Raw genomic sequence first — 20,094 nt, 5'->3', positions numbered from 1 at the left:
TCATCAGGCTTATTTCAGCATAGCTTTGTCATAATTATTTTCATAACAGAAAAACAAAAACATATTGTGAAACCACGATTCCTCAGCCATTGCATCTTTTAAATTCACTACCTTGAAAGATGTTACTGGATAAAGTTATAAAATAATTCAACAGAAATAATAGAACTGTTTTGTTAGCTGTTCAACTATACAACAGTATATATATTTTAAGTGTGAACCTATGGATAAAGGGATAACCAAGTTCTTATTTTCCAAGCAATAACTACTAACATATCTGACTAGTAAAATGTGACAGCAGATACCTAACACAAATTTTGTTGTTACACAGTTATTTACAAACCTAAAAAAAAAAAGAAAAAAAAGGAAAGTATATTTCATTTGGCTCTTCCATAGAATCATAGATTCTCATGTTCCTCAGCAGTTAAATAACACGTATACTATTTTTATTTAGAGTAAAAGATATTTATAAGCTGTTACATCCAGCTGTATTAGTCTATGGCCCTTTTGTTAGTTGTGGGCCACCAAATGAAATCTTCCAAAGCACACGTGGAAATGAGTTGTCCAGGATGTAGTATTTCTCAAGAAATGCTTCTGAAGGTAGACCCTGGAGAATCACTGTGGTAGAATGTCTTCATCATTCTGTTGTGTCTGCCGTACCTTTATACTTGAACTGATTGAATAATCTCGGGAACAAAGATAGTTTGTCTGTAAGGGGAGAAATACTCTTTGTTACACACATTTCATCGAAAGAATAGTCTATGCATATGGACAAGAGAGTCCAAAATGAGAGCAATGGATCCCAACACCTTCTAGACATTATGAGTTAGATTTAAAAACAGCTTTAAAAAAAATGCACTGAATGGTACATTTTCATGCACTTCAGATGTCCGATTATGAAAAAATACAACATCCTGTTTCTACAAGTTAAAAGTCAGTTTCTACATCTTTCTGTGTACTCTTGAGTCAATTTTTTAATTATTTGTGCAAGTTTGGCACAATGTGTTCTGCAAGCCAGAATGGTTTATAAAATAGAACTTGATTGTGTTTAACATTACAGTCTGTGTTTTTAGTATAGATGCACATGTACATTATATAGTTGTATATCTGCATATACATACACACATTTGGAAATGTTCCTACTGTTCTCTTTCTGTCAGTTAACTATAATGCACACTTGTTATGCTCTGTCTTTTCAGTACGGCGAAGTGTTGCTTTTAAAATTGTGTTAACTTTGTAGAAACAAGAACTTTCAAAATTTTTCAAGATTCAGTTTTTTTCACAGGTAATATTGCTAAAGCAAGGTAATAGTGTCTGTAAAGCTAAAACATGTCCTTTAGAAAGAAAACAACTTTTAATTTTTCAGGACTTTAACTGTTAGGAATGATAACTTCAGCTTTATTTACCAAGCGTTCTTTTTGTTTTAAATGAAGATTGAGAGGGAGTCTGACACTACTGGCACTTCTTGGGTACAGAAATACTCTTGTCTCGTGAAGAATTCTTTTTAAATAAAAATCTATCATTTTACTTTCATTGATGGGAAGCTGAAGCAATAGTCAGTTAAGATCCTGTCCTTTAGCTACTTCTGTTTTCTGAGCAGCAGTGCTGAGGCAAGCATGATAGGGTGGCTTGCAACATTCTGGCCTCCAGACATTGATACTAAACCATGAAATATTGCTGGATGCCTGAACTGGTTCCGAGTATGCTGGCCAGTCTGTGAGCCCCATTCTGCATCTTTGAATGTCATGAACATTATTGAGATAGAGAAACTCCTACCTTCCTTTGGTAGCACTGTGTATGTTGCTTCCATGCCGGCGTGGATGTGGTCAGTAACATGACAGTGTAATAGCCAGGTTCCGGGGTTCTGTGGGGTCATTTCCACAGTTTGAAATGTCCCAGGGAACAGATCAAAGACATCTGCCCGGTAAACCCCTGATTGCTTCAGGACAAAAAAACCCAATGGTTAAACAGTGTGGCATTACCAGATGGCAGTAATTTAAGCTACCTTTTATGCATATTCCACCCAAATTTTTAATCACAGTTGAGTGAAAAGTTTTTTACTGTATGACATTTCTACAGAAGCATCACTTTGTACATCCACGTCATGCTTAAAAGATTAATAAGCTATCAACTAAATGGAAATGAAGGAAAACTACAGCTGCTGTCTTACCACAGCTATGAAAATTCACAGCTGCCTTGTCAAAGCAACTTGTGAGGTTGCCGGTCAGCAACTGCTACTGGCAGATGCTTTCTGTCTCTTGTGTGTTGATCAAATACAGGCTTGCGACATAAAAACTTTTCGGTCAGATTACAAGTCCTGCTTAATATTGTATCATCATCTGACTTTTCACCAGGGATTACAGTCCTTGGAATTTGATCTACCTCTCATTCTTAACACAGCAAGAAATGAGTGGAAGGGACCTGTTACCTTATACTCGAAGCTGTGGCCATGGAAGTGTGCTGTGTGAATGTCTACTTCATTGCCCATTCCCATCAAATACCAGCTCACTTTATCTCCAACATGCATCGTCAGACCATGTAGATTTCCAAACACCTTTCCATTAATGGCTAAAAAGAGGGAAAGAGCAAGACAGAGAAAACAAGTAAAATTTTGTGTATTGTTATTCTCTAAACTTTAATAGAATACAATATTTGAAAGCGAATGCCAGGCAAAAGTAACAGCTTTGACTGGGCTATAAACCCAAAACAACTGGACAGCATATTATGAACATGTCTGATTAGATTCCAGAGTTAACTAGAAAGTAAGACATCATAGTTAAAAGAAAAGTTCTTTACAGCATTGCTAATACTGCAGTTTCTTAAAGATCTGCATTTCCTGCAGCTCCTTGTAAAGCATAAGCTTTAGCAGGACATGCCTTCAGGATGCACATTGCCTTTCCAACTTATCCAGAACAGTGGTTTGCTGACATCAAATCAAAATTTCAAATTTCATTTTTACTCTTTCTCTCCTCAAGATCTCAAAGTGGGACCATTTTTTCATAGGGTTAAAAAAAAAAAAATAGTCGTCATTCAGTGGCATTAACAGTGTTCTCAAATAGTTTGAGTGAAATTTTTCAGGCCTTCTGCCCTGGAACTGCAAATTCAGTGGGGATGAGAAAGTAAAATTTATATGCACTACTTTCAAATAGGTAATTTTATAGAGTTACCAGAGTTACACTGACTAAATTGGGAAACATACCATGCATTTTATTACTTTCAAGGAATTCCTCATCCTCTTTGTCAATGAGGTGCGGGTTGGTAGAATAGGTTTTAATGTTTTCATCCAAGTACCATGACACATTTTCATCAAAAACCATAAAAAGAAGAGAAAATTGAACTTTCTTTTTCATATGAAACGATGGCAAATAATGTCTATGACACACAACAAGTGTGCCTATTAATCCACTGTAAGTGTCCTGAAATTACAGATGAAAAAAATCATATAATTACAAGATGTGACTAAGCAGAAGCACTTTTAATGCCAGCCATGAATCCTTTTACTATTTTTCCAGCTGTCAGTATCTGTGAATAAATGTAGCCAGTGCCAGAGAAACAAGGTCATTTCTTCATTGTTACATGCTACCCATGGATCAAGTTCAATGGACTATGAAGAGTAATTGCCTCTTTTTCATCTCTTGGTAGCAATAAACATTTATTCCATTTTAATTTCTTCCTCATCTTTTTTTTCCAAATTCTTTTTAAGTTTTAGGATTTTGAGCTTGGTTTCCATTCAAAATACACTTCTTGGCACTTTCTCACTTACATTTGCGGAGACATGAAGGAAAGAATACATTAACTTCCTTAAAAAATTATTAGTCATGTTAAGTTAATGGGTGCTTGTACAAAAATGGCAGATTTATGTTCCACGGTTGCATGTTATTTTTCCCACACATGACGGACTAGATACTGAGCAAGCTATAAAATGTTAGCTTTAAGAATGAAACCTGAGTGAGGTGATCTATACCAACAGCAGAAGAACCAGGGAGCAAGAACATGAAGGGCTGTCACTCTCAAATTCTGCTCCGACTTTCTTGCATTATTCAAGAGACATTTAAATTCAAAGGTATGCTAATGGGGGGAACGACTCGACAGAAAAAGCAGAAAGAGTTTCATCGCCCTTTTGCTGCTACGTATATCTGTGTTGAAGTCATGAACAAAACCCTTTCAATTGATATTAATAATATACCTTAATGATGTCCACTGTTGAATGGTATGCCCATGCAATACAATGTGGATCTCCTCTCTCAGAACTAGATCTCTCTGGGATTTTCCAGACATACATGTTTGTTTCTCCTGAATGAAATAAACATCAATGTATTTTAGAAATTTTCTGTGTGCTGACCTATATAAGAGGTCATCCTGAAACAGATGTTACCTCCATTCACATTTGACTTGAACTTCCTCTTACCAGCTACCACACTGGCTGCTTACTGTTTTTTCCCTTCTGCAGACCCCTGACTCTTCTTGCCAATGTTTTTTTGTATGTGGCTGCACTGTCCAGTTTACCATACTTCATAAAAACAATTGTATCTTTTGTAAAGATCACAGAGGAACTTCTGAAATAATGGCTAGCACAAGCTATGTTCTCCCTATGTAGCCAAACCTGTTTGCTTTCATGAAAGGTGTGGCCACACTGCATCAAAAAATTACTGATCTGTCCAAGGGCTAAGATATATAGCAATAGTTATCAGGGCTGTTTTAAGTGTAGAAATATTTGTCATAATCAGCATGAAAAATTTAAGAACCTGAGGTAAAAACATACGAACAAACAAAATCGAAGTCTTTGCTGCTGTCCTAAAATGAAAGCTTGCTAAACCTCCCTACAGGGCTTGACGTTACCTGCTAGAAATAAACAGGGATGCTTTGATACCTGGGTTAGTCACAGCAACAACAGAACTGTCTGTTTTCACTCCATGGGCATGTATAGAGTAAGGTCTTGATGCCAAGTTCTTAAAAACTATTCTGATTTTATCTCCAATATTTGACATAAGCAGTGGCCCTGTTGGGTTGAAAAGAAAGATTAACTTGGTTTTACAAAAGATCAAAGCAGAGAGAGAGAGAGAGAGTTTGTTGTCTTCAAATACACAGTAACATCGGCTTGTAATTCAACAAGGAACTATACATGGATTACGTCGTTCACTATGATACGTCAATTCGAGCAGCTGAAGTCAGGCATCTAAGTAGAGGCCTACACTTCAAAAGCTCCGAGCACCTTCTGTGTATTTGAAGTCAGTTTGGATGTTGCTGCCCAGTTTTATGCTGACTTTGAAAATACTGACCTGTGATCAGGCAGCAAGCCAGAAGTTTTTCTTGTCAAGCAAGCCATGTAATCTTGCAAGGAAAGCACCATAATAAAAGTAGCAATTCCAGGTAAGTTTAGGAACTTTGAGTGGGAAGAACTATACTCACTATTATTCAAAGAGTATCTTCTTGTTTTGTTTCACTGCATTTTTCCTGGTTTAAAAACTGAACTTCATGATGACTATACCTTGAATTCCCAGGTGCTGCTGCTCCTCTGCTCTGTTTTTGGGAGTACTGAATGTCTGGTCAGTGTACTCGCGATATACTACCTTTTTGTACTTTGAGCCAATGAATTTGTCTTCTTTATTTAAAAATGGATTGCCCGGGCTGAAAAAGAGAAAAAAAAAAAGAAAACAGAGATAAGTATATGTCATACATTTCTTCATGTATTTTAAAACTTCTTTCGCAGGTATGTTAATTAACCATCAAACAAAAGTCCAGCTCAGTGAAACATTAATCTCACAGATCACTGTTATTTTCAACATGAAAACATTCTTGTTAAGATGGGAGGTTTCTCTTAATGTGGAAGGTTAAAAACACACTATAAATAGGCCAAGCCTACATAGTATTTGAGAGATATTTCGAATTGCAAGAAGTAATCCAGCAACTTGCATACTGAAAAATAGAGCCCTCAGTGACTTCTGTAGATCTGAAATGAAGCCTAAAAGCTGTAAAGCTTAAGTGCCTTGCTGAAATTAAATGGGAGGGACTAATTCTCTACTGAGAACATGGGGGGTGGAGCCAGTGGGGAAAAAAAAAGTCTGATAACAGCATAGTCTGTATTACTTGTGCTTAGAACTATGACAGAGTCCACTGTGGTGTGCGGGGAAAGACACTGTGCTATCAAGCTGAGGAAAAAGAAGAAAATACAATCAAGTCAATAAAAAAGTATAGGCAGTTACAATCTACTACTTTAACCTCAAATGAAGTTATACAGGTGGAACACATAGAAATTCATCAGTTCATGGTTTAGCCTCATCTGCTAATTGGCATGAATTATTTGATCCAATCGCTTCCTTCTCACTGAGATTCAAATACTGTGAATAAAACACCAAGGTGACAAGCTTCATAGTGAATGGATTTGGTCATGGACTTATCTTGTATAAGCTAATGAAATTGAGAGGAGTAAAAAAGAACCTTACTCAGAGTACAGATAAACATGAGACAAAGACATGTTGCAAGACATGTAAGTAATCAAATATCAGGAGGAAGTAGTCATCGTATCTACAATTTAATGAAAATTTTAAGCATACCACATCAAGGACTGTACCAGCATCAGTAAATAATAGATGCAGATGCACTATTCAGGATTCATGAAAATCTGCAGCTACTGCACAGACGATTTATGCTGAACTGTTTCATGAACATCTGCCTCAGTTACGTGGCAACATTACTGGACAAGGACCACAAAATCAAGTGAGCCCTAAAAATACATATGCAAAGAAAGTGTGTCTAGAAATGCCTGGAGGGGGAAAACGTTCAGAGGAGAAGTTGCTCCTTTGTTTTTCTGCATTTTTTCCCTGTTTATACTCCAAAGTACCTTTCCTCATGGTATTGATGTCGCTCAGATTCCCATGTCCTGTTAGGAGAATAGTCCCATTCAACTTCCACTGCAGCAATATAGTAAGTCTTTTGATGCAAATACATAGATAGATCCACATTCCACCAGTGGCATTGTTTCACTTTGTAATTCTGTTTCATGCCCCCTGCGTAGTGATCTGTTGTCAAGCACGACACTTCAAAAACTCCTAGAGATCATACAGGAAACAAAGACTTGAGTACAAAAATCTGTTACTAGTAGATCTTGAGATTGTATTACTTATGTTAATGTCATATTTAAAGACTGAGGCAGAGGCTATTGATCATGTAAGGTCCAAATTCTCTGTGTAGTATGGCTATTTCTAGTAATAAAATTCAGCACACATAGAAGCTAGAAAAGTCCTATGAACACAAGTTTGCTGCCCTTCAAACACAGCTGTACATAGTTTTAGCACCCAAAGGATCAAAATATCAGCTATTTAAGGCCCTTCTCTAAGCATAAAATGTTCATAGGTAAACAGTTTCTAAACTAGTAACAAGATTTTTAAACAAGACATTTACCTTCAGAATCGGGCTTCATAATAGCTGTGATAAATGTATGTGGAAACAGATTTGCTGTATCCCTTCTTGTTCCTTTAGTTATGAATGTGTTTTCTGAAAAGTATATCCCATGGACATCGACTTCTGACCCCAAGCCCATCAAATGCCAGGAAACTACACTTCCTTTGCACATCTCAAGACCAGGTTGATTTCCATACATATAACCATTAATGGCTGTAGAAAATTTGAGGAAGCAAAACCCACCTTGATTAACATATTACTTAAATCTGCAATACAGATTAAATAAAACACACTTCAGATGTAATGTGCTGCCTTAGACTGACAGAAATATCAATAATAAAATACTTTGTCACATTAGCAAAACTAGAGAATCAATTCAGGCAAGTGTTTAAAAACAACTTCTAACTGTTCTTTTAAATGTCTAAAGCACAGGTAGCTGACGTGACCAGCTGGAACTTTCCACTGCTTTATACCCATCAAGTATGCAGGATGCATAAAGCATCCTGGTTTATACCCTGCAAGACCCTCCTGCCACACAGTGGGCACAAGCTGAAGTATCTTCTTAGTTTGAGTTCCTAATCCTTTCTAGCCACTCCTGGGCAAATTGTTCAAAGCCTGGGCCTCCCAGGTGCCACTGCACGCGCAGTGTCAAGGTTCTGTAAATAGTAGGAATGTCCCTGAGGGCAAAATTTAAGAAAGAGTACAAGCAAATATGTTTAAAGATTAGGACTTATTTGCAGGACTACATACTGAAGATTAAAATCTTCTTTCACATGAAACTTGAAAGATGTCTGTACCAAAATGTGATCAGTGTGAAACTCAGCTCTGTCCTATTACAGAAGCAAATATTTTAATTCTAAGGGGAGCACAGTGCTGAAAAAGCAATCCAGACTCAGCCATGGAGACAGAATGGGCCAGCAATGCGCCCTTGCCACAAAGGTGGCTAACAGTATCTTGGGCTGCGTTAGCAGGAGTGTTGCCAGCAGGTCCGATCATGAAGGTCAGGTTGCAGCTGCTGTTGTTGAAATGCTTCAGACAAATCAAGCTGGAAAGCAGCTTGGCAGAAAAGGACCTGGCGGTCCTGGTGGATGACGAGTTGTGCATGAGCCAGCAATGTGTCCTTGCTGAAAAGAAGGTGAATGCTGGGCTGTGTTAGGCCAAGTATGGCCAGCGGGTCAAGGGAGGTGATCCTTCCCTTCTACTCAGCACTGGTGAGGCCACACCTGGAGGACTGTGTCCAGTGCTGGGCTCCCCAGTACAAGGGAGACATGGACATGCTGGAGAGAGTCCAACAAAGGGCCACAAGGATGATGAAGGGACAAGGAAGCATCTCTCCTACGAGGAAAGGCTGAGAGCGCTGGGACTGTTCAGCCTGCAGATGAGAAGGCTCAGGGGTCCTTATCAATGTATATAAATACCTGCAAGGAGGGTGCATAGAGGAAGGAGCCAGGCTCTCTTCAGTGGTGTCCAGCGACAGCACCAGAGGCGATGGGCACAAACTGACACACAGGAGGACCCCTCTGAACATCAGGAAACACTTTTTCACTGTGAGGGTGACCGAGCACCGGCACAGGGCACCCGAGGAGGTGGTGGAGTCTCCATCCTTGGAGGTATTCAGAAGCTGCCTGGACATGGTCCTGGGCAACCGGCTGTGGGTGACCCTGCTTGAACAGCGGTGTTGGACCAGATGACCTCCAGAGGTCCCTGCCAACCTCAACCAGCCTGTGCTTCTATGAAAATCCTCCTTTCAGCTACATCATCTGTAGGGTGGAGGTGTTTTCTCTTGCTGTCCAGTTGCATTCATAGGGGTTGTACATGGGCTACAGACCTAATTCCTCCTTGTCTCTGCTCCAAGCGGTACGTAACAGTGCTAAATGCTCAACTGCCATGCAAGGCACTGAACAGCTGGCATTACATTTTGAACTATCACATTTAGCTGAAATTGAATTGCATTCAAACACGGAAAGGAATGAAATCTTTCTGCCACTATACAGTTTCCCATTCTCCGAACATGAGATCACAAAAGTAAAAATCTTATTGTAGAAATTAATGTTTGGCTAACAAATAATTTTCTTACAGTGCATTTTATTAGACTCTTGGAAGTCGTCATCATCTTTGTCAATTTTATCAGGATTTAGTGTAAACATCAAAATATTGTCATCCAAGTACCAGCTCAGATTCTCATCAAATACAGTGGCAAGCAGAAAAAACTCCACATTCACATTTTTCTGTTGAGAAGAAATAGCACAAAGGAAAATAGAAATCAGTGAACAGAAAATGTCAGGAAAAAAGTTATATGCATGTAATAAATTACGAGTATAATTCACAAAATAGCACAGATTCATATGTTGGTGTTTCATTCTGATAATCTCAAAGCTCTCTGCTGTATCTGGTGACTATGTATGTGCTGATAACACTCCTTCTACCAGCAGGAACCACCTCTGGAAACGAGCCTTAAATGGCCTTTAAAGTCTCTGCATTTTTCTGACCATTCTCATCCTAGCTGAGACTCGAATGCCTGTGGTTGCTCACTGCCATGGTGGTTCCACAATACAGCATCTGTCTATCTGGAGCCAGACTGATTTTGCTTTTTAAAAAAAAAAAAAACCAAGAAATAAACCCACTTTCTTCATTTTCTGTATTCCCATCGGCACATGGGTGAGACTCATGTGGAGAGGCCATGGTGCTATTAATGTGGCAGGCCCTGAGGGCACAATTCAGGAAGAGGAAGCAGATCCAGCTACAAAGAGGCAAATGCTTCCATTTTTCTTCTTTGACTGACCTGTCTCCCAGAAGGAAGCAGAGCTCCTTTCCTGCACACCAAGAGAGGACCCACAAGGCCAGAACTGGTGTCTCTGACTGCATCCACAGCTGAGTAATAAAGCCAGGTTAAACAGTCTGGATCTTCATCTGTTGGGCCCACATCTTCTGGCACATTCCACTCATATGTAAACGTAGCACCAGGACTCACGTGAGAGGCTGGAGATTCAGTACCTATTATAGAAAGCATCGTTAGGAATTATGTCTAATGAACGTTGTTTATTTTATTGCCTTTAACACATCAGCGTGTACAACAGCTTGTTCGCGGGAGCTTGCAGGAGCCCCGTCGACAGGCGCACCTCCAGAGGCAGCACCGTACAACGCCCCCTCGTCACTCTTGCGGTAGCTCACACCGTGGGGCTGAATGCTAAATGGGCGGCTGGCATTGTTCCGGAAGGTCACCCTGATGCTTTCACCCACTTCAGCCTTGATAACAGGTCCTAGAAAAGAGCACATGGTCTAATTACGAGATGTTTCTAGCAAGTCATGTATGGATTACCAGGAGCTTATACCAATCGATGGCTGGCTGCTTTTCCCATTGCACGGTGAGCTGCCCCTGGGCCTGTGTGGCCGTGGACAAGGTCATTGGCACACAGCCCGAATCAGACGGGCTCCACTCCTGCTTCCTCATGGCGGCCCAGTGACATGCAGGACAGTTTCTCCCTTTGGAAAGGGACCTACAGACATCAGCACCAACCTCAAACTCAGTCCAGAGCCATGCCAGAAGCGGGCAAGTTATAAAGAGGGCTAGGCCTGCCTAGCCTGGCCTTGTAATTCAGAGCCTGATCTTCAGAGACCATGGCATATTCCCACGGGCAAGCTGGGGATCACCTCAGCATTGCCTTCAAGAGCTTTCTTATATCCTGGGGTGTCTCTTGGAAGAAGCCACAGGCACCAGCATCTGCAGGAGGCAGGGACAGCCGAGGGTCCCTCCCTCAGAGGTGGAGGGGCACTGTAGGCTAGCCAGTGGAAGTGATAGTTTACTCTCATAAAAATCTTTGACATGAAATAATTTTAGATATCTTACCTAAGAGTCCAAGATGTGCTTCCTCTGTGAGTCTTTTTTTATGTTCAGTGAAAGAACCATCTGTGTATTCTTTGTAAATGGCTTTTTTATAAGAGCCACCAATTCTTGTCTCACTTTGTTCAAAAAACGTGTGAGATTCACTGTGAAAAAAGAAATTGCAACACATGCAAACAGTTCAAGCCACAATGCTTAGCTTTACAAAGGCAGTCAGGACCTCAAACCTATTTTCTAAAGTATGACGTGCTGACTTTGTCTCGTGGGTCTCCTTTCAGTGATCTGGCCAGATGCTTATGGGCAGTCCCACACAAGGATGTGCAGGAATCCATTATCCTCCACTAACTTCTCTTTAAGAAAAAGACACTGGCTGTATTGCCCTTATAAAGCCAATGTGCTTAGAGACTCATCAACAATGATTTCTAGTCAACATTTTGTAACCTGATGTTTACTCTTCTTTTTATTGAAAGTTACAGGTAATTCAACAACAGTAGATACAAACACCAGGAATATGTAACACCCAAATAGAAAGTGAGAAGATTTAATTTACACTTTTTAGTCTACACTTTTACTCTTCAAAAAAGGACCTTTCAGTGTTTTACAAGCACTATTCAATGCACTGTGCCTCACCCCTTGTGGGGCAGGTAAGTATTCTTTAACTCACAGATGAAAAATCTGAGGATGCAATGTAGTCAGTGAATTAATCCACATCTTAAATTGTGTAAACACAGAGCAAAGGGCAAAGCTACCTCATGCAAATAGTTTGCTAGCTGAGATGCCATTAGCATTATTTTCATCAGCTGAGGAAACATTCATTAATTCCTAGCTTTGTTCTCTAACTCGGAACAATCAACCATCTTGAACCATCAGAGGTTACTGCCTACATATAACATGACAATTCATCTTTATCCCAGTGAAATTACTAATGTAACAGCAAACTTCATAGTAAGATTGCAAGGAAAACAATAGACCTAATTTGGTCTGATATTTATCCTGGCATTAATATTTAAGCAGAGTTGAGGACAACAGAAATGTTGCTTAAAAGTCAGTTCTATCAGATGGCTCTCCTTATTCGGCATGCTTATATCAATTCTGCTTGGAAAGTAAAACTTCTTTAATTAGAAGCATTTACCTGTCAGCAATTAATTCTTGTCCTGTAAAATGGTTCATTGCAGATGGGCCATAATTCCAGATGATCTCTTCAGCAGCAATGAAGTACTGTCTTATCTTTGTACTCTCATTGTGAATTATTGTGGATTTCCTACAGTCTTTTACTTTAAAAAGGGCCTGCATACCACCTGGAAAAAAATGAGGAGATAGAGAAAGGTAGGGAGGAGGAACCACACCTTTTTTTCCTCTTTCCTTGCTTCCAGTAGCTCTTCTCGACCCTGGAGAATTCCCATAGCATTGATGGATATGCAAATCACAAATGAAAAGGAAGATGAATGATATAAAAGGATGCACGCCAGCTGAGCTAGGATGTAGGAACACAACCATGGTATTTACAGCAGGCAGAAAGGTGTGGCAAAGTGCATTCTGCTTGTAAAGCTGCAGCTGATATGGTAGTTACACGAAGATTAGGGTGGAGTGGGAACAGCACTGTCAGTTAGCACTTCAGTCAAGGCCAGGTGCTACCAGACTGACCATCCTCCCTCTGAATATAATCAACAGCTTGCTTGTGAAACTCCTGAGTCTCTGCACCCTAGCAGAAAGGTCTGTTAGTAAATCTGCTTGCTGGAGATAAAAATAATATAATACAGTCCTTTTACAGCTATAGATTAAGCCAATTTGTAGGATTTAAGTCTTGCTCAGGATGTTTCAAACACATCAGGATGCTGCTTGATGTGATGGTTACTTCAAAACATATAACCTCTGTGTAGCTGAATCTCTAGGTTAAACATACTCCCTTTTATATCAGAATTTTCAAATCTTGGAGAATGGTTTTGAGTTCTGTGTTCCTTCCCACTTTTGTGACAAATTACTTCTCTAACTGACTTACAGGGATATATCATGGAAAAGGGTGGAATTAGCTTCTAAGTACTTCATGTGGTTTAACACTGGAAATACAGGAAGATACAGGGAAGAGAAATGCAGATCATCTCTGCTTATTAGCCAATGCGTTTTGACAAACATGTCTTTGTCAGCAGGCAAGTTAGCTTGTCTGTCCGGTGCCCCTTGCCCAGACATGGAATGAGCCCCAACTTTTTTGTTGGCAAACAGAAAAAGTGATTAGTTACCTTCAGTAAGAGGCAAACATCATGCTATCATTTGTCTAAAGTTGAGGCTTGCAAAAGAGACAACACCTCTTCCATTACAGACAAGAATTTTCTTGATTTCCATGGCTACATGCTCAAGCCCATCTAACGCGCTCCTAGGCATTTCAATTACTGTGAGAGTTTTGTTACCCAAAGGAGAATACTTTCTGGTGTATAAGCAGGTCAGGAGTACTGCTAAAGTGATTCAGTAAACTGCTAGCTCAAGCCAAAAAAAAAATGTGATCACTGGAAATTATTCTGTACCTTCAATATGGTCATTCACTTGGCAGCTGAGTAGCCATTCCCCAGGACGCCTTGGTATCATGATGGCATCAATAAACGTGGCTGGGAAGAGGTTGATGGTGTCAACTCGATGATGCCTTTCTATTAAGGTCTGTCCATGAAAGTAGGCTGAATGGATGTCAGCTTCATTACCCATGCCAAAAAGATGCCATTTTACCTTATCTTCCACACACATTGTGAGGTTTGGGAGGTATCCATACATGTACCCATTGATTGCTAAAAGAAATGTTATTTATTAGTTACCTTCACAGACCTTACGATCTTTTCTTCAAAAGCAGGTGTCATACAACCATTGCTCTATTCTTCAAAATATAAAAGAGGCTCAAAACAAAACTCTGCACTTTTGAAAGTGAGCCAATATCAAAGACACAATTTATCAGCACAACTACCTGCATGACCAGCAGTTCCTGCTGTGATTCTGGAATCCATGTCAGTGACAAAGGTGTCTTCTTTATTGACACTAACAGTAAAAACTATTTTTAAAAACTGTGATATTATACTGCAGAGTTCAGGAGAAACAGAACAAAGTAACACAACTCTGTTTAGAGTGCCTGGGAAATTATACTGGCAAAGAGGTTCTTCGCCCCTAAGAATTTTATATCACAACTCCAAAGGTTTGATTGTACAATACTTGCCATCACTTTTTAATTTTTTTAATTTAAAGGGATCTTTCTTAATCCTCCAAGAAAAAGCCCTGCTTGAAAAAAAAATAAATTATCTACAGTTCATCTTTAAAAGAGACAACCCTTAAAAATATTACTTCACCATATCAATGACAAGCAACATTAAATAACATTCTCTCACAGTGCATTTTATTGCTTTCCTGGAAGTTCTCATCATCTTTGTCAACTTTGGAAGGCTCCGAACAGTATGTCCTGATATTATCCTCTAGATACCAACTGAGATTTTCATCCATCACAGAAAACATAAGGATAAATTCAGCATCAAAGTGTTTATCACTGCTCTTATTCATTGCATCTGAAAAAGAAAGTGGTATATTCAAAGTCTTTTGCAACTGACATTATCTTTTAATCAATTTTAAGTGCAGTATCAGTAGGGCTGGTCACCGTTCACTTCATATTTTGCCACTTTTCTTGAGTGTGAGTGTTCAGATAAACTTACAGACGTGCTCAGGAAACAAGAATCAGTTTTGATAGGCACTATAAAATAAGTTTACTAAGAATAAATATTGCATGTTATAAGATTACGGTAAATCAGTTTCTCATACCAGTATTTACCCATCCTTCTGCATTACTAGCATGAACACATCTCACTCATATGGATTTGTGGACGAAGTATTCTGCAAATTATATTCACTGTCACGCACAAAATCAAACTACTTCCTATGCTATTGAAAGGCAGCTACCTGAGAAGACAAAAAGCTGCTATTTCAAAATTAACTGTAATCTTCTCCTCTTTCAGTAAATTATTTCACTGATATTTACCAATAAACATCATCAATCACCTTGCATATGTATTTATATACTTACTTACTTAATTTATTTTTGGTTTACCTTTCCTGCAAATTATTAAAGGCCCAACAAGCCCTGAGGCAACATCTCTTGGAGCATCTATGTGGGAGTGGTAAACCCTGGTTATGCAGTCTGCATCTCCCTTAGCTGGACCTTGATCTTCTGTCACATCCCATGTATAAGTGTACTGGCCTCCTGGCTCCACAGCATCATCTCTCTTTTGCAAATCTTTGGTGTTGTCAGGATAAAAAGCACCTGAAGAATGCCACGCAGCTGCCATTAACACAACACGTTCACAATACGATGTCAGGAGAGCACCTGCCATGCTTTAAACTTGACTACATGTTGCAGTAACATGGACTAAACATCTGAATACAGGCTAAAAAAAAATCTTTACATTCAGGTGAGTAGATCTTTTCCTTCTCTTTAGGAGTCTCTTAATTTGCCTTTGAATTCCATGGGAGTGCTTTGATTAATGGCACATTAAATTTAGTCCTTAATTTATTAGGAGGGCACTATGTAATTCTGCTAAAAAGATAACAATTCAAATATTAGTAAAACATTTCTTAACTATTAATCTTGGAAACTGTTCTAAAATATTGCATATGTCGTCAAGGAATACAGGTGTTGCTGGAATGAGAGCAACAGAAAAAAAAATGTAAACATTGTTCTAAAGAGTGCATGTACTGCTACATAACACACTGTTCTGCTCCCACAGAATGTGTCTATATCAATAACAGTTGTAATTAAAAACTTCATAAAATATTAGAAATTAGGCTGATACTTCATAAATTCTTCTAATGCAAAATTTTGAAAGATTGCTTTTGAGACAGCTGTATATTCTCAACAATTAACACACTGTTTTTAAGGCCCAGTAATAAAACTTCCAACAGCCATATTCTGGTGCAGAAAATACCCCATCGCCTGAGTGTGGCAAGACCAGCTATCGCAAGGGCAGATCATCACTAATCCCAGTAGCACCCCTGCAACACATCTTAAAGTGTGTCAAACTTTTATCTCATTAATTTATTACTAGGCAGTAACTGTTTCTCCATTTTAAGAAATTCTTGTGTATCTTATATACAATACCTAGAAATTTAGTCTTAAGAATTTGGAACTGTAAATTATCCCTGTCAACAATATCTTCTTCAGAACAGCATAAATTTTTCCTTTAGGTATCCTTAATACCTGCATCTCTTATATACCTTTATACACTTTTTTCAGGTGAAATATAAATACTCTTATTGAAAGAGTAATGTTGAAAGTGAAGTGTGGATCTAAAATGCCTTCTTTATGAATTCCACTTTTGGCTTTGTATTTCACTCTTGAAAAAATTATCAAACTTCTTAGCTCCTGTTTTAAATTGGTTGTGTTTGTTTTAAATCATTATTTACTTTAACAGTCTTCTCTTTGATGAGAGAATATCACTTAGAGGGATGATCAACTTTTGATAAATTCCGGCACAGAACAGACTCAAGCTTACCTTCGTTCTCCTTTGTGTATCTTACACCGTGTGGATGCAGTGTGTAGCTTCTGGAAGCAAAGTTTTTCAAGTGAATAATAATGGAATCTCCAACTTCTCCCTTAATGATAGGGCCTAAAAAGCCCAGCCAGGAAGGCTTGTCAACTATCACATCATATAAATGATTGGTGTACTGAGTGTAGACAGCCTTCTTGTAAGTGCTTCCTATCCTATGTGGTCCCCTTTTGAGAAAGACTCCAGCCTGCCTGTAAAGAAAATACACAATACACAAGCACATCTGTAGTGTCAGGTACTCATTTTATATTTGAATGGTGTTAAATAGCAGGGTCTCAAATAAAGACCCGGCCTCCGCACACTGTGCACAACTATGCTTGTGTTTAGGAGCAAATATGTCTCTTATCGTAAAGAGTTAGGCAGCCATATCAAGATTAAATATTATGCACCAGCCTGAATTTTGTTCTACCTATTTGTAGACTGGAGATAAGGGTATTTGATACAACTCTGGGAAAAACTGAGACCATGTGTACAAGGCAAGTAATAGTTCTTATTACTCGAAACTTTTGTACTTGCACGCTTAGATTTCTGTATGATTTTCCATAGCCTGTTAAAAATAATAATTTCCATCGTCATGCTACTATGCTGACTGCATAGTCCTTGCTCCATTGCAATAAGGAACAGACTTTTCAGCTGTAAAATATATTTAAGATGTCAGGACATGAGCAAAACTACAAGATGCTGCTAACGTTCAGTGCGTGCATGGGGGGATGACGACATGCAGAGTGCAGAAATGAGATCAAGCCCTCAGCTTGCTCACCAGTCACAGATGAAGAAGAATCACAGCCTCAGAGCCTGATACGGATTTACCCTAATAAAGTCTCATTTTTACAGATTCAGCCCAAGAATATACAAACAGATTACATGACAGCAAGGAATTAGCAATGCCCTCCTCAATCACCAAGTGCCTTAACTATTAGACCATTGCTCCTCTCAATTAATTATTAATTATACTAAAATTAATTATATTAAAATGAGAGCTTGGTTAGTGAGGAAACAGCCTAAGCCATCAGCCAAAATGGGACTGATGGAGATGGTATTTCCTACACGTGGTACCAATATCTCTGAACCGTGCAGGTATCTACCGTGGATACGCTGCCAAAGCACACCAGCCGCAGGTGAGGGGTCACCACGTGTCTCTGACAGCGATCAACTGGGAACAGCTTTGGAGCCAACCTTTGCCTGTGTTGAGGGTCGGGTACCTTTCATTACATATTTTAGTCTCTGAGAAGGGTTCTCTTTGTGGAAAACATACTTATATGCACGAAGTACAATGGGGAAATAAACTGCCAGCACTGGCTGTTCAGACCAGCAGTGCGACTATGGGCTGGTGCTGTTCGCCCAGACTTCAGAGTCTCGTTAGTAACAAATCCTCCTGCACTTTTCCCTGCCCATTTCAGGACTAGGTGTGGAATTAAACCTACTCCAGGAGGAGACGATCCTGGGAGATGGCAACACCGCCTGAAGTTCAGCAGCCTCCTGATTTCTCATCTTACTTGATGAGAAATCAAGCCAATTTGGTTTCATATTCGTATTCATATTTATCATCCATGTCGTGAAGCAAGTTAATACCGCCTGAAAATGCACAGTATGTCCCATGAAGCTGAGCAGTGTTTGAGCCTGTGGGGAAGGGATTGTTTGTACCCTTGACAAGCACAGATCTGAAGTGTCATTTAAATGCCAGTTCAGAGCTCCATGAAACTCCGAGAGCATAAACTTAGCTGCAAAGGCTCAGTTATTAGAAGTCTGAGTGCATGAAGATTTTAGCCACAAACTAAATCAAACAAATATGTTATGGCTCTTCTTGGGCTGTTTAAACAGCTACCATTTAATTGCAGAGTATTTTTCTAGCAGGTACACTGCACTCTTCCCTCTTCCTGCTGTTCCCTTCTATAAATATCATTCTCCACACAAGCACAGCCTCATAGTTGAAGGGTTCAGGAGGAGAGGAAGAATCAGAGAGGTTAAAAATGAAAAGTACAATAAAAGGGACCAGCTCCATTGCAGGTATACAACCACTGAAAAAACGGAATTAATTTAGCATGCTGCAGATGGTCACAGAGCAGAAAAAAGCAACAGAAGTGCAGCAAATGGTGGTGGCTTGTTGGATGACACCACTCTGTGATTTTCAGACAAGATGCCCTGCTTCCACCATTTATCAGATTTACAATCCTGCTGAATCACTGGCAGTCTTACATATCAGCCAGATTATGAGTGTAAAAAAAAGCTGACTGCTTCACCTCATGCCTGATGAAGTGGCAGATTACAGCTGAGATATTGTTGGCTCTCACTAGAGAAAACAAACCACAGGAAATCTTCTAATCCCTCATCTACACACTAAATGAGAACTGTATTTCTGAGATTTTTCTCATTTCTGGTTTCTGTCTTCATTGTTTTTATTTTAGTATAGTCTCACGTCGTTTTAAAGGCACTGAAAAAATAGAAGAAAGGAACATTTTTTCTCTCTCAAATATTTCTCTGATGCCTTTTATATCTGGTTTTTCTTTATTGATGGTTCGTATCTTCAGGGTGCTCCCTTTGTCCTCACCCTGCTTATCATTCTCACTCTGCACAGGACCCTCCTTGCCTTGTCACCAGCCACCCAGCTCCTTCACTGTGGGTGGAAGGACCCAGCTGTGCTGCTGCACCTCCAGCAAGTGAAGATGACCGCTGCCAACAATGAGTATCTGAAAAGGAAACCTGTGCCCAATGGCAAAGTTTTAAATTTGTCAAACTTCTGCATTTAAAAACATAACAGCAAAAGTTTTCTTTTCAGTGCTGGCACCTTAGCCATTCAAAATTAAACATCATTAGACATTCAGGGTTTTTTTCTAGTCACTACTTAGTAAAGATTTCATTCCAACAAATTCACAAAACCCTGCATATTCCAATGCCTTTAATTAGCAGAGCGTTGGAATTCAGTTCACAAGCAAGCCAGGGAAAAAAATCAAAATTCCCTTATATGTCTGACAGAAAATCCACTGACACCAACATGATTCATCTCACTGCCTTCACCAGGTGAAGGTCCTAGAGTCGAAAGCAGCCAATGCTGCAAAATCAGAGTCAGCCAGTTTTTACTTACTCTTCTTCTGCAAAAAGCTGTCCAGATACGATATTTGTCTCGCCAGGTGCGTAGTTCCACACCGTCTCTGTAATGCCGATGTAGTACTCCCTGTTCACTGCCCCAACCTGGCAGCAGCAGGAACACAGCAAGCAACTTAGGAAAAACAGCTTCATTTTGCACTCGTGAGCCTTGTAGACAACGTGCAGTAACACCACCGACAGCCA

The 20,094-nt window shown here is 39.4% G+C and overlaps 1 protein-coding gene across 1 annotated transcript; it reads right to left on the bottom strand.

The window, feature by feature from the left end:
- Nucleotides 1-634: 634 nt before the first annotated feature.
- CP (ceruloplasmin) lies at nucleotides 635-20,046 on the bottom strand (the record flags this gene model as incomplete). Its single annotated transcript, XM_082003759.1, has 19 exons — nucleotides 19,889-20,046; nucleotides 16,753-16,997; nucleotides 15,312-15,524; nucleotides 14,602-14,775; nucleotides 13,759-14,013; nucleotides 12,372-12,537; nucleotides 11,246-11,385; nucleotides 10,518-10,658; nucleotides 10,181-10,392; nucleotides 9,476-9,626; nucleotides 7,399-7,611; nucleotides 6,839-7,046; nucleotides 5,486-5,625; nucleotides 4,868-4,996; nucleotides 4,184-4,290; nucleotides 3,197-3,413; nucleotides 2,426-2,565; nucleotides 1,774-1,936; nucleotides 635-705 (listed from the first exon to the last, which is right to left on the bottom strand). Exons 1-19 carry the CDS (start codon nucleotides 20,041-20,043, stop codon nucleotides 635-637), a joined length of 3,240 nt encoding a protein of 1,079 aa, XP_081859885.1. The 5' UTR covers nucleotides 20,044-20,046.
- Between the last annotated feature and the right edge of the window lie 48 nt (nucleotides 20,047-20,094).

The sequence above is a fragment of the Phaethon aethereus genome, assembly GCF_964289735.1.
Source record: "Phaethon aethereus genome assembly, chromosome: 9".
In the NCBI taxonomy this organism is placed as follows: Eukaryota; Metazoa; Chordata; class Aves; order Phaethontiformes; family Phaethontidae; genus Phaethon; species Phaethon aethereus.
This window is presented reverse-complemented; position numbering and strand designations above follow the sequence as displayed.